The 20,146-nt window shown below is 34.5% G+C and overlaps 2 protein-coding genes across 3 annotated transcripts; one reads left to right on the forward strand and one right to left on the reverse strand.

The window, feature by feature from the left end:
• The first annotated feature begins 3,147 nt into the window (after nucleotides 1-3,147).
• Nucleotides 3,148-17,233, forward strand: LOC123555152 (uncharacterized). 2 transcript variants are annotated; one of them, XM_053547318.1, is made up of 7 exons: nucleotides 3,148-3,304; nucleotides 9,502-9,593; nucleotides 12,642-13,035; nucleotides 13,549-13,949; nucleotides 14,365-14,632; nucleotides 15,446-15,631; nucleotides 16,794-17,233. In XM_053547318.1, exons 3-7 carry the CDS (start codon nucleotides 12,642-12,644, stop codon nucleotides 16,961-16,963), a joined length of 1,419 nt encoding a protein of 472 aa, XP_053403293.1. In that variant the 5' UTR covers nucleotides 3,148-3,304; nucleotides 9,502-9,593; the 3' UTR covers nucleotides 16,964-17,233. The 2 variants fall into 2 exon arrangements, with proteins under 2 accessions (XP_053403293.1, XP_053403292.1); XM_053547317.1 differs by lacking the exon at nucleotides 3,148-3,304 and adding an exon at nucleotides 9,094-9,245.
• LOC123556134 (uncharacterized) lies at nucleotides 4,338-6,089 on the reverse strand. The gene is made up of 2 exons (XM_053548877.1): nucleotides 6,006-6,089; nucleotides 4,338-5,687 (listed from the first exon to the last, which is right to left on the reverse strand). Exons 1-2 carry the CDS (start codon nucleotides 6,087-6,089, stop codon nucleotides 4,338-4,340), a joined length of 1,434 nt encoding a protein of 477 aa, XP_053404852.1.
• Nucleotides 17,234-20,146: the final 2,913 nt, after the last annotated feature.

Below are 20,146 nucleotides of genomic sequence, written 5' to 3' on the forward strand. Positions count from 1 at the left end.
CATATGCAGACTGTATGTATGTATTAAATTAACAAAAATAAAAGTCCCGTGTCTGTGCAATTTTTTGTCTAAAAGAACCTAACATGCACCATGCACGACAAAGTTACTACTTTTCACTTTTATTAAGTTTCGTTAAATTGTGTGCATAAGTTTCGTTAAATTGTGTGCAAGCGTTCAGGAGATTAGGCTTGCACAAGCTTGCATATGCAGACTCTTATGTATATACTACAGTAACAAAAAATAAAGTCACGTAACTCTGCAATGCACCATGCACAACTACTGTTGTTACTGATTATTTGTTTGAAGTTTCTTTAAATTGTGTCAAGGGGATGAGGGGAGTTGGTGCACACAAGACTGTGTCTACGGGCAGACAGACAGACAACCTGAAACCAGTATATCCCCCTTTCAACTTGGTTGTTCAGGGGGTACAATAAAGCAACTGTCAAAACTGTAAAGAACTTTTAAAACAAAAGCACAAAACCTTTATGCATAAAAACTTAAACCTCATATTTAAAACAAATTTTAAGCATAAATCGTAAAAGAATGCCAGACGAACCCCAAATTTCAAACAAGAGGGTCATGATGACCCTGAATCGCTCACCTGAGTAATATGAGCCTCATGTTTAAAATGGTACACTGATGCTAAAATATTAGAAAGTAGATCACATTTATGGTCACTGAAAGTCAGTTTTAAGATCGATGTGCAAAACTGTTTATGTCATCCAAATTTCAACGCTGTATTTTAAAAAATAAACAAGGAAGTAGCTAGGTCAGTAGGTCAAGGTCACAGCCAAGTAACCCCTAATCGCTTGTGGTCCTCAGGTAATTATAATTAAACTGTCTAGGAAATATAATCTGATAATTTTTCAAGTATTTATTCCTATATAACTCATATAACAAGTGACCCCCAGGGCAGGCCTCGATCTTTTCACCCCAGGGGCATAATTCGAATATTTCCCGCCAGCTGTATACCGTAACTAATAAATTATAACTTATAAATTTTAAGTAATAACTTATAAGTTATAAATTATAGGTATTAAGTTATAAGTTATAAGTTGTAAATTATAGGTAATAAGTAATAAATGTCCCTCCAGGGCTTCCGTACATTTGTACATTTTGAGAGTTGTATATATTTGTGTTTTCCCTATAAAATGTCAAGGTCAGTAGTGGCTATTGTTAAGTTACCTTTAAGACACACCACAAAATAACTGTAATCTTTTGTATTTCCATAATGGTAATTATACATTTTTATATGAAGAAATGAGAAATAACAAGTATCTAGTTACAATTTGACAGTTACAGATGTATGGCTAACACAATGTATTTAATGTCTAAATATATAATTCAATTAATGTAGAAGTATGCACGATTATTTGCACCCAGTTCATGTGAGAGGAAAAAGTAGACCACTAGGTATTGGTGGGTCTTTAACACTTTTAATTTCTTGAATACCGATGGATAAAAATAAATGCTATAGCCTATAATTAACGGTTAATGCAAATACGATAATGTTACACACCGATTGCCGCACGAGAACTGTATGCAGATATAGACTTGCCACAGTTCCCTACTGCGAAAATACAAAGTGGTAATATTGGACTGGGAATTCACGGCATGTCAACCAGTAATAGAATCATTTTTTTTGTATACTATATTTAAGAAATAATAATAATGATAAACTCAACCGAACGGCTTTCTTTTTAAGAACTATTTCTTATAGAAGCGTATTTAAACAAAGCGACGGAAAATAACGTCCGTAAACATGAAAGACGTCATGAAATTTCAAAAAATCAGATAAAAATGTTAAGGAGGTAGGCGACCTTGTTACTAGAGTAAATTCAAATAAGTTGAACTGCAGCAATTTTTTGTATTTCGTGTAATATGATGTTTTAACTGCTACAATCTCAATTTCGTTTATCTCTGTCCCTTCAAATTCAATTTTTAACCATGTTTGAAGAACATGACCGCCCAAAGATATTTTATATTGAAAGAAGAAGGAAAATACGGATATTTAACACTTTTCAGTGTATTTTAGTTTCATTGATATCCGTAGAAGTCTGCATAATTGATAATTTTACTAGTATGCGCGTAAACTTTCTAATATAAGCTTAAAATGTATATGTCGTGGGGCTCGTGTTTCCATGGTAACGCATTTTCTCTCATTTTTAAACAATTATGTATAAAAACAGGGTTTTCGACGGCTTCAGTGCCATTCTAAGAATGACCAACATGGAATATTTTGGAAATATTATCAGTAAAATACCAAGCACTTTACATGGTACCCTATATTTCTTAAAATTTCAAGTATCCATGACAACAGAGATGTTTAGAATAGCTAATGTCTCACTTTTTGTCGTAATTTCTTATAAAAAGTATTGAATAAAAGTATCTTTCTTGTTATGTAGCTTATAATCATATTATTTCAGACGTAAGTTACATTTTCCTGTTATTTGCATTTATTTAAACAAATTTCACAGCTTCAGATACTTACAGCAGTACCATTTGTCTGGCATTTTTCACTGAAAAAATCGTTCAGCAAGCTGCTAATACTCTCATGGATATTGTTGAAATGAAAATAAAAAGCCGAAAATGTGTTCCTTAAATAGACCAATGTCAAAGCTTTTGAATTTTACATTTAGATATATAGGTCACGGGCTTCGTTTCCATGGCAACATCAATTCAATTCAAGAAACCGCAATTTTCTTCTGAAATTTCAACAATTTTAGATCTTAGTTTTAGTATATAAGTAACAAATTATCAACGAAAATGAAAAATAGGTATTACAAATGAAACTGCTAGTTTTTTTTATTTGAAAATGGCCGTAACAAGTAACCTTTCACCCAACTATATTCCAAATAGCATTGGTTACCATCAACCATTGTCTTACATTCCGCATAACATTTTAATATAACTACATAAAAGAAGCAAAATATTGATTATTATTCAGAGCAAAAGCCTCATAAAAAATATTTCAGCAAATAATGGCTTTTTGAAAATAGTTCAAATAAAGAAAATGCACAGAATTACGTACTTTCAAAATAAAAGCTATTGCTTTTGCGCGGTAACTGACACGTAACGTCATGACGTCAATGACGTCATTTTAAGGCAACATTGTTTTGATGCGTTTCTGCGGCAGTTTGTTCGTTATTTCTGCATTATTAAACCATAAAGCATCAGATCGGAGACAGGTTCATGATTTGTTTTGAGAAGAACGGATATACAAACACATTTTAGTTTGTCGTAAACTTCATCGTAAATCGTCTCGTTAGCTTCCGGTTGGACATGAGCACTTACAAATATTAAGGTAACCTACCTCCTTAAATTAAGTTCAGGTTTTGTTTTATCAGTTGCAGCGCAACGTTATGAATTTTTGAAATCAGGAAATAAGAATTACTGTCGAGGTATTGGGTTTTTATTCCGTTTTATGAAATAAAGTGTAAATTATCACATAAATCGTCTACGTATATGTAGTTCGTAATAGTTATACGTCATATATAGCACGTGTCATATTCAGATGGATTTTTATATGAAAATATAATATATGTTTAATATGAAAAAGGCAAAGCCTCTGAGCGAGCGTAGCTTAAACGGCAAAGAAACTATTCACTGCTTAAAACAATTCCGAGAACCTATTCACTTGAAAAGAAACAAAAATTTAGTGTCATTATACCTGTAACAGCGAATATCATACGTTGCAAAATTTATGGAATGCCGGTGTCACGGTGACGTCATTACCTGTTTGTGGCGTTCTTATGGCTTTATGCTTATTTATGACATTTTATCCCATTTTCTGGCCAATGCTTGATCTTTCAAAATAAATCATTTTTTTTTTCTACCAACTGGAAATCTTTCTTGCATTATTTTTGAGTGATGGATAATATCCAGCAATCAAATGAAGTTCTGTATTCACTGCCAACAAAGCATTTCCTGTGAGCACCTGTCCTCTAGGGACACGCACTTTGTAAATAAAAGCAAAATTGAAATTATTTCCATAACATAACTTTTTTAAAAATAAAGACACCTAATGAACATAGAGATTGTAACTCAAATATAAAATTTAAAAAAAAAAAAATTCCCGACTTTGACGGATGTAGAACAAAATGGCGCACCCAAAATGGCGGCGCCCAGAGGAAAATTTTTCAGCTACATCACTTTTGCCCCATTCGGCACACCTTTGTTATATTCGCCTACACATTGCCGTAAGGCGAGCTACGCGCTCGCAATTGCGCTTCGCGAAATTGCTCGCGAGCTATGCTCGCTATTACCTCTTGATGAAGCAGAGCTTTGCTTTCTAATAATTGTTATAGTTTGTGTGTTTGTACATTTCTTTTGTTCTGTTACAACGCTATAGAATCAGATTTTTCCTTTCCATAACGAATATGTTTACTGTCTGTTTTGGAGCAGTACAAGTGTTTGCTATGATTTGTTGAGCTTGAAACGTTCGTGCCAGATCTCTTACAAAATTGTCTAAATATCTGATCACGGAACTTTTGTCCTACAGCGCAGTATAGAAAGAAGTTAATTGAATGATTAAGGTACATGAGTAGCTCAGCGATAGTCCGGATCAACTTTCTCTGAGAAACTGTTTGTATGGTAACAGTGGGATCATTTACATCTTTCGCCCACTGATTTTGTAACACCATAACGACGGCCATCGGTAATGTGGTCACCAGAAAGGAGCAGGAGACAGACAATAGTGTCACGGTCACTTTTATATCATTACGGCTTGATTTTTTCCGTTTCCTCTGCAAGTCCGGTTGAGAATGCCGTTTCTTCTGCAAGTCCGGTTGAGAATGCCGTTTCTTCTGCAAGTCCGGTTGAGAATGTCGTTTCTTCTGAATGTCCGGTTGGGAATGCCGTTTCTTCTGCAAGTCCGGCTGGGAATGTCGTTTCCTTTGCAAGTCCGGTTGCGAATGTCGTTTCTTCTGCAAGTCCGGTTGAGAATGCCGTTTCATCTGCAAGTCCGGTTGAGATAGACGTCGCCAATTCGTTGCGCGTAAAGTATGTACAACGATCATTGTATTGAAACATGCAAGTAGTGCGAACGGTGCTAGTACGGACAGGACGGCGTCTAACCAAGGCCAGATAGTGTACATGAAATACTCAGAGCTGTCTGAAGCGTCGCATTTGGTGATTTTTCTATCGCCATACGCATGCTCCTGAAGCTGGACTGTCCATATAAAATGTAGGTTAACAATTATCACTATCACAGCCAGCGATAATATCACACGCGTTGCTCTTTTTCGGTTACAATATCTGGATGCCTTATACGGTCTGCTGACGGCAATATACCGTATTATTGTTACGGCTATAATAAGCCAAACGGAAAAATTGCTGCTACCGTACGTCACTAAAGACACTATCTTACACAAGTAGCTTGATTCAAGCAGGATGTTCACACCAGTTAGCTCCCCTAGCCATTGTCGTATCAAGCCGGCTGTCAATACAGAGGAATCAGCGAAAGCTAGGGCAGCTAGGAACACGTTTGTTGTATGTCGTATCATGGACTTGTTTAAAAGAACACACAGTGACAACAGGTTGCCAAACAATCCTACTAGGACAAGTACTGGTGGAACATACAGGTTTAGATAACCCTGGATTCGATATTCGACGATATCCTCGAGAAACCCATGATTGTCAACAGATTTGGTCTGTATACGTTCTTCCAGTATTGTAAGAAACTGCATCTGAAAATAAAAACAATCAAAAAATGTGTATACATGGACTTATTTTCTTAGATTACTGGAGGATTTGTTTGTTTATTTCTTTCTTTCATTTTCTTTTTATTGCGGGGGCGCGGGGTTGGAGTGTAGAGCACTACATTAAATAGTAAACTATACAGAAATTGATGGATACATGTTGACAGACTTACAAGATCGTCACAAATTGATAATTATTCGTGCTGTTTAGTACACAATAACTACATCATTAAATTCATACGACAACAGATCTACACGGGAATATATTCATGAAAAAAAATCTTATTTATTCAACACTTCAATCACCTGCTCTGTTGGAGATAGATCCGAGAATGAAATATTTAGGTCCAACACAGGCAAAATTTGTTCCATCATCTCAGATAATGACATATTGGCCATCATTTTCTCGTCTGCTTCTACTACTCTGTGTAAAAAAAACGGTGAATGAATGATTATATACTGAGTTTTTTTCTTTTTTCTAAAGAATGTTCATGACAATATCAGAACAGACGGCAACGACATAATACTATTTGAGATAAGTTTGTCGGCCCTAATGACAATCGGTAAGTTTTTTTTTCCGTATGCAAGTTTGGTATTCTCTGTTGTTTTTTTTTCGGAAAAAACTTTCGCCTGTTGAGCAATATTTCCGTTCGAAGAACTGTCTAACGAAAATACGCAAACACGCGGAAATAGCCGAGTATCAATACGGGTCTGCGACATTCATGTTTTAAGAGTGTTACGTTATGGCCATCTTGTTATTCTTTTGTGAACATGTGCACGTGACGCCACATCATTCGATTCCTTGACGGTACGTATAATGACATGACAGAACGATGCTATGTCTGTACGACCCTACTACAGTACGACGACATGAGACTACGACGCCACGACAGTATGATGGCACGATAGTACGACGCCATGACAGTACGACGACACGACAAGACGATCACAAGTTAGACATTTCGACGCCAAGATAGTCAGTAAGATGACACGACAGTACGATGCCACGATAGTACGATGACATGACAGTACGATGGCATGACACGACGATGACATGACAGTACGATGCCACGACAGTACGATGACGACAAGTAAAATTCTCATTCGTTTTATATTTAGCGCTAGGAATACACTTGAATTCATACCCATACGAAATAGACGTTTCGGCTGAAATCGTGAAAGTTTATACCAACGTATCTCAAAACACCAAAAAATAAATACTTCAAAGCTTTAACAAAAACGAAAAATAGCGAAATAGAAAAACAAGGTTGAACATTTAACTAGCCCAAGATTTAATAAAGGCGATTTTTAGTTTTCATGCAAAAGGCAAAGAGATAAAGTTCAGCCATATTTAAAATAAATATATGATGCAAAATATAATCCCAATTTGCGAATCAAATATATGAATAAAATGCATCACTCACCTTTTTATTGTATTAGAAACCTAAATTTTTAAAAACACTTAACAGTAAACCACGATGATCATGCCACCAACCCTTCTGCGTAGACAAAAAAGTTGTTTAAACTATATGCATTCTGGTCAAATATGAAATGGGCGTGGTATAGACTGAAAAGGCGGACCTTGAGTGCAAATACAGGAAACAGCTGGAGAACCAGTTGGAAACGCTAATGACGTCATTTGTGCCCTAAATTAGGGTAGAGGCTTCACATGTCCATGTGGTGTCTGGGAAGAATATCAGTTGTACCCGTTTAACTTGTGACCAGCCATAATGGTGTGAACTTTTTGATTAAATATGCAAAATATAAAATACCAAATATGGAATTTATACTTAATTGCTCTACATGGAGATAATGTTACATGCATGTGCTGAGAGGTCGAACATATTGAACGAAAATGTTTCCAAGACTTAAGGTTCGGTGCATAAGTTTCGTATTTAAAAAAAAGAACAATTACTGAGCATTTTCTATGTAAACACGAAATAAATATGTTCATGTATATAAATAGTAGTGTGTATTAAACACATTTAATCAATGTATTACTTGCATTCTAACACTTTTAAAACTTTCTTAAAAGTAAAAATTCTTGATACTTCGGAAATAAATTTTAGTTTTGCGTGCTTTGTTGACGTTTTATCACGTTCATGTATACAGGGTGAATAGTGCATTTTATAAGTACCGACATCCACAGTGTCTAACCGTAACAACCTTTAACCTAAAATACGAAGCACCTGCTATAACAGGTCACATTATATAGCAGTAAAAAAATCAATGATTTTTTAAAAATGCCTCATTGCAGTTAAATTTCCCCGTTTTAAGACCGGAAATAAAGTAAACTGATAAAGTATCAGACTGATTTCTTTCTTTTCCAAAATTTTAACATATGATTAGACACGTACGTGCTTAATTCAACTCGTATCTATTACAGAGCGTGAGTGTGAGTTGAATGTTTTTTTATCAACTCGAAATATCGAGCTGCTAACTATTGAAGTATACTTGGACTTGGCTAAGAGTAAGTACCTTTTGCGGCCCTGGGCAGCCCTAAGAAATCATAGAGTATGAACGTATAGCATTTTCTCTTGAAATATTATCAATTTAGCAATGCTTATGTTTGGAAGAGCTTCGACCAAGTTTGAGCCCATATGACAAGGAAATACAAGGATAGCGTGCATGAACGTGTAGTTATAAGCCCGATCAATATCGGGCACCAGTGTAGCTCTAATTACTTTATAAATAAGTTTTTGTTGTCGTTGGAATTAACGTCGCACCGACATAATAACAAGTCATATGGCGACTTTCCAGCTTTGACGGTCATAAAAGGTGACTTAGTAGTGTTCCAACTTATTACTCTGTCTTGATAGTATCCGGAAGGGTTTCGACTTAATTCGATCACCTATCACCGGATCATACTATACGTATAAATATAGGTATATACATGTATCTCTAAAGAGTATGGTTGGTCATATCACATTGTCTCTACGTGCTGGTTACGCTATATGGATGTGCGGATGTGTCCACTTTATTTTTATACAACCCAAGAGTCAATAAATGTAGCCCATTTACATTGCTGGTCTTTGGCAGATGATCGAATTTTGCAGATAAAAAGGAAATAAACATAATTTCAACTTAGTATCTCCAAAATCTCAATATGTAAAGTTCGCGTTAGTAAGTCGAAATTGTGGGTTATTATATCGAAATTCCGACACAGTGAATAAAATCCATATGGAACTAATGCTTTTGCTTTCATACCAATATGAAAAGAATGTATTATACTAAACTGATTTAATTTTTGTTTTCAAAGTCTTTTCATCGTAACATTAAATACATTAAGATTAAAAATATTTTATCTATAGACAGGCGAAACATCCACTGATGATATCTGTTTACTTTTATACTGTTTATCAGTCACATTTAGTTGATTATCATATAAAATGGTGTAGGATATTAGTACATGATATAGATATTTCATTATTTATCAAAGATACAGTACTCATGTGAATCGTTAAGTGAGGACAAACTTAACAAATATGGCGACGAGAAATGTATTTTCAAGCTCTTGTGTAATTTTGGGACTTGCCATTGCTATAGGTGGGTTAAATTTCATTTTTAGAATATTTTATTCAAAAAGTCGTATTTTTCTCAAATTGTTTCTCCAATATTATATGTTGAGAACGGATATGTGTCGATGATAGCGTCATGCCAAAAAGAAAATCGTTTTACTAATCTGCATAATAGATGCTTGTGTGGTAAAAGAAAAAGCATTTTAAAGCTGAACATAATAAGATTATACATTTCGTAAATGTAGTTTGCATAGCCTCACTGTTACTGGTGTTTTTTGTTTCAGTCCAAGGGGCTCATTTTGAATTTGGCGATGGACAACAGCCATGTATTTTACTTGATATAGATGCAACATTTGACCTTTCCAAGGGAACCCAGGTAGGGGTATTATTGTTATCATTATATCAGATTGACGTAGCGTCATTTCCATGACAAACACGTTCAAAAGCACTATACACATAGACGTATATATAATGTAGGAAAACTTTCCAATTTACAAATCATACATAATACAGTGACTCGGGTTTTTTAAATTTTATCTAGGGATTTTAGAGGTCAGAGGAGGTTTAACGACATGCCGACACAATTATAAGTAATACAGATTTTCAGGACGGAGGAAGATCCCGGGTATAATGTAGGAAAACTTTCCAATTTACAAATCATACATAATACAGTGACTCGGGTTTTTTAAATTTTATCTAGGGATTTTAGAGGTCAGAGGAGGTTTAACGACATGCCGACACAATTATAAGTAATACAGATTTTCAGGACGGAGGAAGATCCCGGGTATTCCTCTGCGCATTATTTGAAACATGGGCTTGCATCTGGGTTTCAGTCCTACAGAGAAGACCTTTACTTCTCATACACTGAAGCCCAAAAACAAGAAATCTTTAAAACTTTATGTTGTATTTATTATAGGATGCAAGGAGAGTGTTTATGGACTGATGGTCCAGAAATGTAATACGTATTACGCGACAGAATTGATTTAACTTGTTCGGATAATAGTTTCATTATTTCTTGTTTGCAAATTCATGTCATTAGATTTTGTTTGTACTGACACAAAGTTGACATGATGCAGCCCTTAATACATAGGTACGAAAATTATAATTATGCTTTTTTATTTTGTTTTTATTTTTCAAATACCTATGTCAATACTAGCTTTGAGATGAAAACGACAATAAGTCGTCGCTAGCAGACTGTGGTTTCCATGGTGACCGCGGAAAATGTTTCCATGGTATTATCTGGAAATAGATCGTAGGATTCCGACTTAGAAATGTATTTGATTCGTGTCATCTAAGATGCTTTAAAATGTGATTATTGAACTAGATTATTCAAATATCATTTATTCCTATGACACACGGTGCTTTGAGTAGTTTTAGGCACAAGAAAACCCGATTTTGGCATCATGGGGTATTTGACGTTAGTGCTTAAAATGTGGGTTAATATGTGTCAGTGACTTAATAAATGCACAACACATCTGCTTTAAATATTGTTTACTGTACACATATATTAAAATTTCGGTTACCCACCCTAAAAACAGAGGTCCGTGGATCATTTGATCACGCACGATTCAGGTTGTTGAAAATAAATAATATTGTAAATTAATCAAGGTGTATAAAAAAACTTAACAATTCACATAGATTTTTAGAACGATATAACACCAGAATGGTCGTGCAAGAGATGTCGCCTATATTCATATTTTCAAGAGATAACAAAGGACCGTAATAGTTGATATGATATAGCTAACAATATTTAGATGATAAAAACAGGTAATAATTTTAAACCGAGATATCAAAATAAAAGTAACGAAAAATCTTAAAGAGGTAGATCGTGCTTAAAGCAACTGTGTCGGAGATTGACATTGAGATTTTTAAGCTGCAAACCTGGAGGCTCACGCGGGAAATTTGGGATCCATTGATAAATGAAAAATCAACATTAGAAACAGTAAACAATAACTATTTTATCCTTCAGATTGACTAACGTTTGTTATCTATGATAACACGGTATTAACCTTAATTATCATAAAAAAGAAATAACGTTAAATTGCATGTCCATACATTTAAAATAGTCGACAATATATGGAAACGACTGTAATTAAAACCTGTAAATCGGATCAAAGGCGCACATATTTCCCAAAGACGCATGAATAAACATCGTTTTGATATTACAAGTTTTATCGATCCTGCATTTTCTAGTCATGTAGCAACTCATCTTAATCAAAATGGTCATAGCTTAAATGACTTTAGCTTTATGCCTATTGATGTTATCCTTGATGATATGAGGAGGCTTCTATAGGAAACTTACTGGATTCTTTCCAAAAGGAATGAATTCAGAAGTAATGTATAATTTTTCATAAGTCTCTTCACTTCATAGTGTTTTCTGTTATGTAACACAAACAGTGGTTTTCTTAATGTCAGTTAGTACTGTTTTTGCTGGTATTTTCTTTTTTTTTGTCTATAACACAATTTACCCAGTGATTTCGTATCTTTGTGATCTTGTACTTACTGTTATTATGATTATTAACATTATTATTTTAAATAATGTCTATAATCTTACTATGTATTAAGTATAACCACTTTTAATTTTAATTTTTGTCATAATATACTTTAAACAGTACTTTAGATATACATTTGTGTAAACATTATGTAGCCTATTGTACATTGTAATTTTTACGCCAAAATGTTTGTAACGTAACGTCATCTTTTATGACGTCATATATTCATGACGTTGGTTATTTCATATCATATTTGTTTACTTAAGAAATAATTTATACACTATTTATACACTCGGGCGGTTATACGTTGTCCGAAATATTTTCACTCGGGCTGCGCTCTCGTGAAATTATTACGCCCGACGTATAACCACCCATCGTGTTTAAATAGTGATAAAGCACTGTTTTGCTATAAATTATTTCGATTCTAATATATTCTTTATTGTAAAATTTATATCAATATGATGGAACTGTTTCTTCGCGCAAGCATGGCGCCAATAGTAGGTATTTGTTAAAACACGCCAGGACCGGAAATGGTAAATTGTCTTGCGGCAGAATTCAATTCGAGCGGAAATTATTGCGAATTATTCAGCAAAGCAAATAACTAATTCAGTATGTGTATAAATTGATCAAAACATTTGTGCATTGTAACATTTCGTTTAAAACATGTTATTAGATAAAATATTTCATGAAATTTGTAAGTGCTATCTCTTGATGTGTACATGGCGCTAAATATCACGTTGACGTGACGTCAACATAACATCGTTGTGATGATTAAAGCATTGTTAACCATATCTGAATTCTTGATGAAGACTAATAAAAATAGTCGAAACGTTGAATGAAAATGGAGTTAGCCTTGTAATTCTCCTGTTCTCCAAAGAAAATATATAATAAATGATTATAATTTTGTTAATCGTTTTCGGTATTGTTTTCAGATGGCGGATCCTTTTTCAATAGAAGGTGCCAAAACAACAGCATCCAAAAGCCTGTGTGGATCAGACACCAGATCCGCTCTGCTGTCACTCAGTTTGTTTCCGTCTAATGAGCAATTAAAAATAACCCTCCGCAGAGAACCGAACACTCAGGCTGTCTCCATGTCTGTGGTTTTGACACTTGATCCGGTGAAGCATTTTGAAAATGCGAGTGATATACCTGCATTTGAGCTAGAGGACAGCGGTGATATACTTGCTGGTATGACGAACATGTCGTATAAGTGTAATTCTCAACAAGAAATGTTTTTCAATCAGGACCCTGGCTACTCAATGACCATGAAAGTAACAAATCTTCATGTACAGGCGTACAATATAGAAAACGGGACGTTTAGTCCAGGTAACGCTTTTTAAAAAGAAATTGATTTGTTAATGATTTGCTTCATTTTTGTTGTTGCACAATGTTAAGAATCCCGCCCGCTTAGCTCAATAGGGAGAGCGTAGATCTACGAATTTCGGGGTCGTGAGTTCGAGCCCTGGGCGAGTCGTATGTTCTCTGTGGCCATATGATAAAAGAAATTGTGTCTGAAATCATTTCTCCACCTCTAATAATTCATGTGGGGAAGTTGGCAGTTACTTGCATATAACAGGTTTGTACTTGTACAGAATCCAGGAACACTGGCCGGTGTTACATAACTGAAATACTGTTGAAAAACGGCGTTAAACCCAATACAAACGAACATAATATTACGATACTATAACAAATAAAAACCTTTTCTGTTTATTTCCTGACAGTCAGATGTAATTGTTAGCATGGTAGCCTATCATTTTTTTTCAAGTGAGACCCATATTGTAGTTTGATTTATGAAAAGTTTGTTTGCATAATAATGTATTGGAATATTTATTATCTAAGCAAAAGAATGTGATCAGGACTTAACGACAACAAGCCCAACAACTACACCTACCCCTTCACCCACGACAGAAGAACAAACAACAGTATCAACAAGCCCGACAACAACTATAGAGAAAGAAACAACGCCTGAAACACCAGCTACCATTGTACCAGAGACAACAACACCGGAAACACCTGCTACCATTGTACCAGAGACAACAACACTAAACGCTACTTCCCCGGAACCGGAACCGGAAACAACCACTCCCACTCCGGAACCGGAAACAACCACTCCGGAACCTGTGCAAACTACTACACCAGAAATAATTCCTAAGTACGAGGTAAAAGACGGAGACACGGTGTGCGTTGTTGTTCAAGGAAAAATCAAGTTCAACATAAATTATGAACGAAATGATAACCAGGTTAGTAAAACTAACTTAAAAATTTTAGTTCAGTAGGGTAAACGCAGCTCTACGGATAGGGTAGTGAGTCTTTCCTAAGACAGACGAAAATTCCCCTACATCTCTTATATGCGTGTTAACACAAGATATCGATCTCACATCTTTACCTTTATTAAGATAAAAGTGTATTTTAGTCTTATCAAAGATTTGCAGCTTGCATCGAAATGTAACCAGTTCAAAAACATATATAATGTACGTTAATAGTGCAAAATTAAGTCTCGCAACATCAGATCTTTTTTAGATTTTAGAAGTTACACTAAATGTTAATGACATTAAATAAACAATTTAAAAAGAGCAGCTCCAAGAAGCTGCTTTCAGGTACTTTTGCCACTACCTGTCAACAGTTATTTAATATTGTTTCTTTTTAACTATTCAGACTGGAAGTAAAAGCATAAACTTGCCTGAAAATGCGAAGGTCAGCGGGCAATGTAAATATGACGGATCTAACACAACCCAAGAGTTCAAGGTCAGTTTCTTCGATGATAACTGGAGCTTTAGTGCCCTTATATCACAAGACGTCGAAAACTTGTTCAAGAGTTCTGAATTATTGCTGCGGGATCTCAAAGGCGAGCCTTCCTATTCGTGGAAAAGGGTCGAGTTAATATATGTTGTAGACAACAGTTTTCCGGATGCTAAAGCATCTGGTAAGTCTAATATGCACTGCATAAAATAAAATTATCACATTTAAATCATGAATGCAAATGTAATCCCCTTAAACAATGGTGTAGTAGAATAGTACAAAGGTAAAGTGTTTGCTTATCTTAGTGTTACTTTAAATAACATTACTTCCCGATTTCTATGTTTAATACGGTGCCTCCGTGGCTGAGTGGTTAAGTTCGCCGACATTGAACCACTTGTCCCTCACCGGTAATGATTCGAGCCTCACTCGGGGTGTTAAATTCTTCTTGCGAGGAAGTCAACCGACAAAAGATCGCTGATTCTACCCAGGTGCCCGCTCGTGATAAAATAATGCACGGATAGTCTTCATCTACAGTCAAAGCTGTAACATCGATGACATTCTTTTAAAATTATTAAAAGATTACTCATTGTTTGAGTCAGTGAAATTTCAAATTTGCTCTAACTTTACCTTCATTAAACCACTAATACCTGAAATAAAATTAGAAGGATCCAACTCTAGTATGGTTGTTTTTGCCTTTCGCATTGTATCAGCAATATTACCAACTTACGGACTCTTAGAATTTCAGTGAAACTTTAAATGAAACACTTCATTGGCTTTTGTAAAGGAGACATTCTCTTATAAATTTTAACTATGAATTTTAACACATGCGTATGCGTACATATATGTGCTTATCTATTCTTACTATATCCTAGATATTTGGATGTGGGTTTAAAACTATTCACCTCATGACATTTCCAAAGCAAAGCAAGGAAGAAAATCCAACAGGAAATCTCTGCTTTAATTGTACTTTGTAAAATACAGTTTACCTTTCTCTTAGAAATTGGGCAGAGGAAGAATGTCACGAAAGATGAGAGTGAAGGTGTCTTCAGGGCCAGCGGTGACGGATCCTACAAGTGTAATACACGCGAAACTTTAGAATTGCCGGAAGGTATTTCCATGGATTTAGGCAACTTTCAGTACAAAGCGTTTGGCACGGATAGTTCGGGAAATTTTACTAATAACGGTATGGCAGTGACTTAAAAATCTGCAAAAAGCCCCCAAAAATATTTTTAATGTATACTCTATACAGACACTGTGCAGTATTGCAATTTTGCCTGCACTCCAAACTCCTAAAATATCTACACTTTACAGAGCTAAAACATTCTGCGACAATAAACATGAGGTTGAACAGATCTTTTCTTAACTATTTTGAACCAAATCATTTGCGAACAAAGAATAGTCTCCAAATGACTACACACAGGAAAAAACTTGCCCTATCAACAAGTCATGTTATTCTGACATTCTTATTTTGTCTATTTGTACATGCACCTACTATTTCATATATCCTCTGTTGAATAAAGTCATCTATTGCAGGTCTTTCACTTAAAACTTCATAAATATTTATCAAAAAGCAAAGGAACTATTTTCCGTGTAACCACGTACTTCCTTTGGTCAACCAAAGGCAAATTTATTTTGCTCTTGTGCCAATAGTTATATTATCCAAGTAAAAATAAATAATAAAAAAAAATAGAAAAATAACAGGCGAGGATAGAAAAACTGATAATGTGTATTACATGCCTTTCATCATTTTAAGTCCTTTTTAGAAATTTTGCTGTAAATATATAAAAGCTGTAAAATTATACTTCTGATAGTAAAATTGAATTCCCAAAAATCTTTCACAAAATGAGTGATTTCATATAATCAGCAATTGATTCGCTTCATGAGAAAATCAACATAGTGACTTTGCGACCAGCATGGATCCAGACCAGCCTGCGCATCCGCACAGCCTGGTCAGGATCAATGCTGTTCGATTTCAAAACCTATTGCAATTAGATAAACCGTTAGCGAACAGGATGGATCCTGACCAGACTGGGCGGATGCGCAGGCTGGTCTGGATCCATAGTGGTCGCAAAGTCACTATGTTTGTTTTCTCATGGTGCGACTCAGTTTGTTTCGTCTCTTGATGCACTATACTTCAGGTCCAGTTTTTAGATCGAAATTATTTTCGCCAAGTGAACACTAGGTGCAATATTTTCAAAAAGAGATGAAAATTTATGGCATAATGTTTATGAGTGAAAATAGTTTGATCACAAGAACCGTCATATTCTTTTATTTCACTGGAAAAATATACTTCAAATAAAATGAAAATTTTGCTAACAAGTTACCTTTACTTTTTGTAATTGTAGATGTGTCTGAATGTGCAGCAGACAAAGGGGACGATGATGATGACGATGACGATCATACAGTTGCAATTGTTTTAGGGTCTGTCTTCGGAGGATTGGCATTTATTTTACTGATTGTTGTCATAGGATTTTGTGTGAAGAAAAGAAAGCAAAGGGACTATGAAGTTATGTAACAAAATGAATGGAATCATATTAGATTTCACCCAATCTTAAACTAGTTTTACACAATGTGTAATGGTACATTAACTATAGATAGGGGTGGTGAAGAGATACAATTAAACAAAACTTGATTACTCTATTCAAGAAATATCTTTTACTCCAATACGTGTAAACAACAGTATGCTAATATTTAAGTCTTTGACTCGTGTCTAATACTTTTTCTGGCAAACGTTTGGTGTTAAATGTTATCATAATATATGGGGAAATATATATGTTTTACTAGATTCTACTGTATTTTTTTTCACGGTAAATCAAGTGGATCACTGATCATAGCCACTACCTCACCTAGCGCTATATCAATCTCTGTCGTCACAAATACCACGCGACACTAAAAATCTGACGACTTAAAGAAGAAAATTCAGAAGTTATTTTCTTATCCTTTTTTATATATAATCACACATATTAAAGCATTAAGGCCTTTAAAACACCTGAAACAAGTTAAATAGCTAATTTAAATCTTACATAAAATAAGGAAATAAAAGTTTCGTCAAAACCTTCATAAAAGCTCTGTCGTTACTGTAATGGGAGAGAACTGTGGAGACACTTTGATCATACTAAGTGCCTATAAAAAATATCATATTGTACATGTTTATTTTAAGGACACGTCACGGCTGAGATAGTTTAGCATTATTACAATACACAGTCGATATTGAAATTGTGTTTCCAATACATGTGCTCATTAGGTAAATCCTCAATATCTATGTAAAAATAAGGGATGTGTTTTGTATGTTTGCAACACTGTGAGTTGCTCTAATTACTGACAAATGACTGAAACAATAGGAATTCGTACGAGAGATGGATAGACAAAACGACAGTGAGGTAACAATATATACTTTTATTGTTTTAATGTATGAGTTGTAAGCTACAATAAAGAATACCCATTTTATGAAAATCAAACTGGAAGTTAGAAATAACAGAAAAAAATTAATTAGGTCATGAGTCATCATATACCTGTCAAAATTTGTCATTAGTTTTCACGAGCTGTCAAAATTATTTTTATCTCTCTATTCTGCAAATGCATTGTTTTTGAAAGTATCTTGGACGGATATTGTAGTGTGTAACTTACTTTACATTCCACATTAATATTTGTGCTTGAAATTGCTTTGTTGAGCTCACCAACGTCTCATATGAATGTCTATTGTTTTAGTTTATTGCCCATTATAAAGGTACCAAATCTCAATATTAAGATATAAGAATTGTTCCTTTCTGGTAGACAAAGGAAACTATTTGGTTGAATCATAATATAACGGTTTTTGGAAAGAACCGAATATTCTTTGGTTTTTTGTTATTCACCTGAAATTCAAAAAGTGACATCACCTTAATTGCATATCATTAGTTTAAACATATTTTATTTCAGTAATACATGAAATATTTACAGAACAATAGTTAGGGTTTGGACAGAAAGCTATATCAGCTTACGATTGTCCTCTCCTTATTGGTACAATTACATATTTTATGGTATAACTGATTATACATGAATACAGTATTATATGAAAAAAAAAAATAAACAATGACATATTTCAACAAAACAAATAATAATTTACATATCTAGATAGTATCGTTACGTAAGATTAATTAAGATATAAGAGTTCTGAAGCAATGCATTTAATTGAACCATTTCAAAAAGAGTTGTGAATTAACATAAACCAATGTCATTAAGTATTGGAAACTTGCAATTGCATATCATTCTTTTTTAACTAAATTTTATATATTAAAGCTATGTGAATTTGTCAGAAGTGCAATAACATCATATTATTTTAGATCAGGTTGACAATGTTTGATATGTTTACATACATTTTTTTCTCTATAGAATACTTATTAGATATTTATATAGGATTTCCATAGCATTATCACCGCTCTAAGAACTGAGAATCTGTGCACGTTCTTGTCTAGCAGGTGTGCAGCACGTGTGAAGTTGGCTTACGTCAATCCGGTTTTACCCGCCGTCTTAATTAACCGTTAACTGACCTTCTGTTGTAGTTCAAACCTGATGTATTTGTATTGGTTTAAAAAGACAAAAATTTCATCAGCAAATTGTAAATTATTGAGATATACAGTATTGTATATTCCATAATTATACTTGACATATTCTAGGCTAGATCAAGCTTGGATGGGTACAGAGACCTATCACAAAAGAAGTGTTTATGTTTTTGCACTTACATATTTCACTTCTTGTGCTTATATGACGATATATTGACATTTGCCCTATTCTTTTCAATTTAAAGCCCTGCTCCGCGGCTATTCAAATTCTTTTGTGTGTATGCAACCCATGATTACAAAAAGGTAGTACATGTAGTTAACGGCCACGTGTCACACTTTAGCACGAAAACCCACAGGTATTTCATATAGAATTTTATACAAAATAGACTCTATTTTGACAGGCGTCACTATTCATAGTCAGAATTTTCATGCTTTTTCAGTGACAATTCAAGGTTAAAAGGTAGGACTGGAGCAGGGCTTTAAAATTATGACGTTTATTCCGCATGAACGGCAAAAAAGGCGCAAAATTTACGTCATCGCTGATCAGTGATAACCGGCTGCTGTTTCGACGACGTCTGCGTATAGTAATGGAGAACGGTTCCATAAATTTAAGAAATGAAAATAATTTTTTCGGTGTTCATGCGAAATGAACGAAAGAATAGGATCGGCAAATTAAACAAGAATCGCTAGCACTATTCATGGATTTGCCGATTCTGTTCCGGAGAGTATTCGGTCGTTCATTTCGCATGAACAACGAAAAAAAACAACAAAACATTTCTTCTCTTAAATGTACTTTTATTTGCAATGCTTAACAGGCTTCAGACGATGTTTGGCGGTATGGGTATTTACATAAGGATGTACTTACAGTTTCTCGAGTCTTTTCATGTGATATTATGAAATTCACAAACCCCTAACGCCCAAAAAGAACCCTTTCAAATACAGAAACATTAAATCGATTTGCAATGGACCAGAAAATAGAAAAAGAGAATGACCATTATTTCTTCTTTTATTTTCCTTTTCTCCCCTTCTGATTGAATTCACGGCGTGTTCAGCTAAAGATTCCAAAGTTATTTTCAAAATTAGTAGTTAGCCTATATTGCTGTGATCAGTGATACCTATTCTACTATTCCAACGAAAATTTTATGTTACTCAAACAT

The sequence above is a fragment of the Mercenaria mercenaria genome, chromosome 7 (assembly GCF_021730395.1).
Source record: "Mercenaria mercenaria strain notata chromosome 7, MADL_Memer_1, whole genome shotgun sequence".
In the NCBI taxonomy this organism is placed as follows: Eukaryota; Metazoa; Mollusca; class Bivalvia; order Venerida; family Veneridae; genus Mercenaria; species Mercenaria mercenaria.

Coding starts and splice junctions, on each gene's coding strand:
- LOC123555152 (XM_053547317.1), top strand. CDS start 9,185: ATGGCGACGAGAAATGTATTTTCAAGCTCTTGTGTAATTTTGGGACTT. Junction 9,594..12,641: donor ACCTTTCCAAGGGAACCCAG/GTAGGGGTATTA, acceptor TATTGTTTTCAG/ATGGCGGATCCTTTTTCAAT. Junction 13,036..13,548: donor AAACGGGACGTTTAGTCCAG/GTAACGCTTTTT, acceptor TTATTATCTAAG/CAAAAGAATGTGATCAGGAC.
- LOC123556134 (XM_053548877.1), bottom strand. CDS start 6,089: ATGTCATTATCTGAGATGATGGAACAAATTTTGCCTGTGTTGGACCTA. Junction 5,688..6,005: donor ATCTATCTCCAACAGAGCAG/GTGATTGAAGTG, acceptor TTTTATTTTCAG/ATGCAGTTTCTTACAATACT.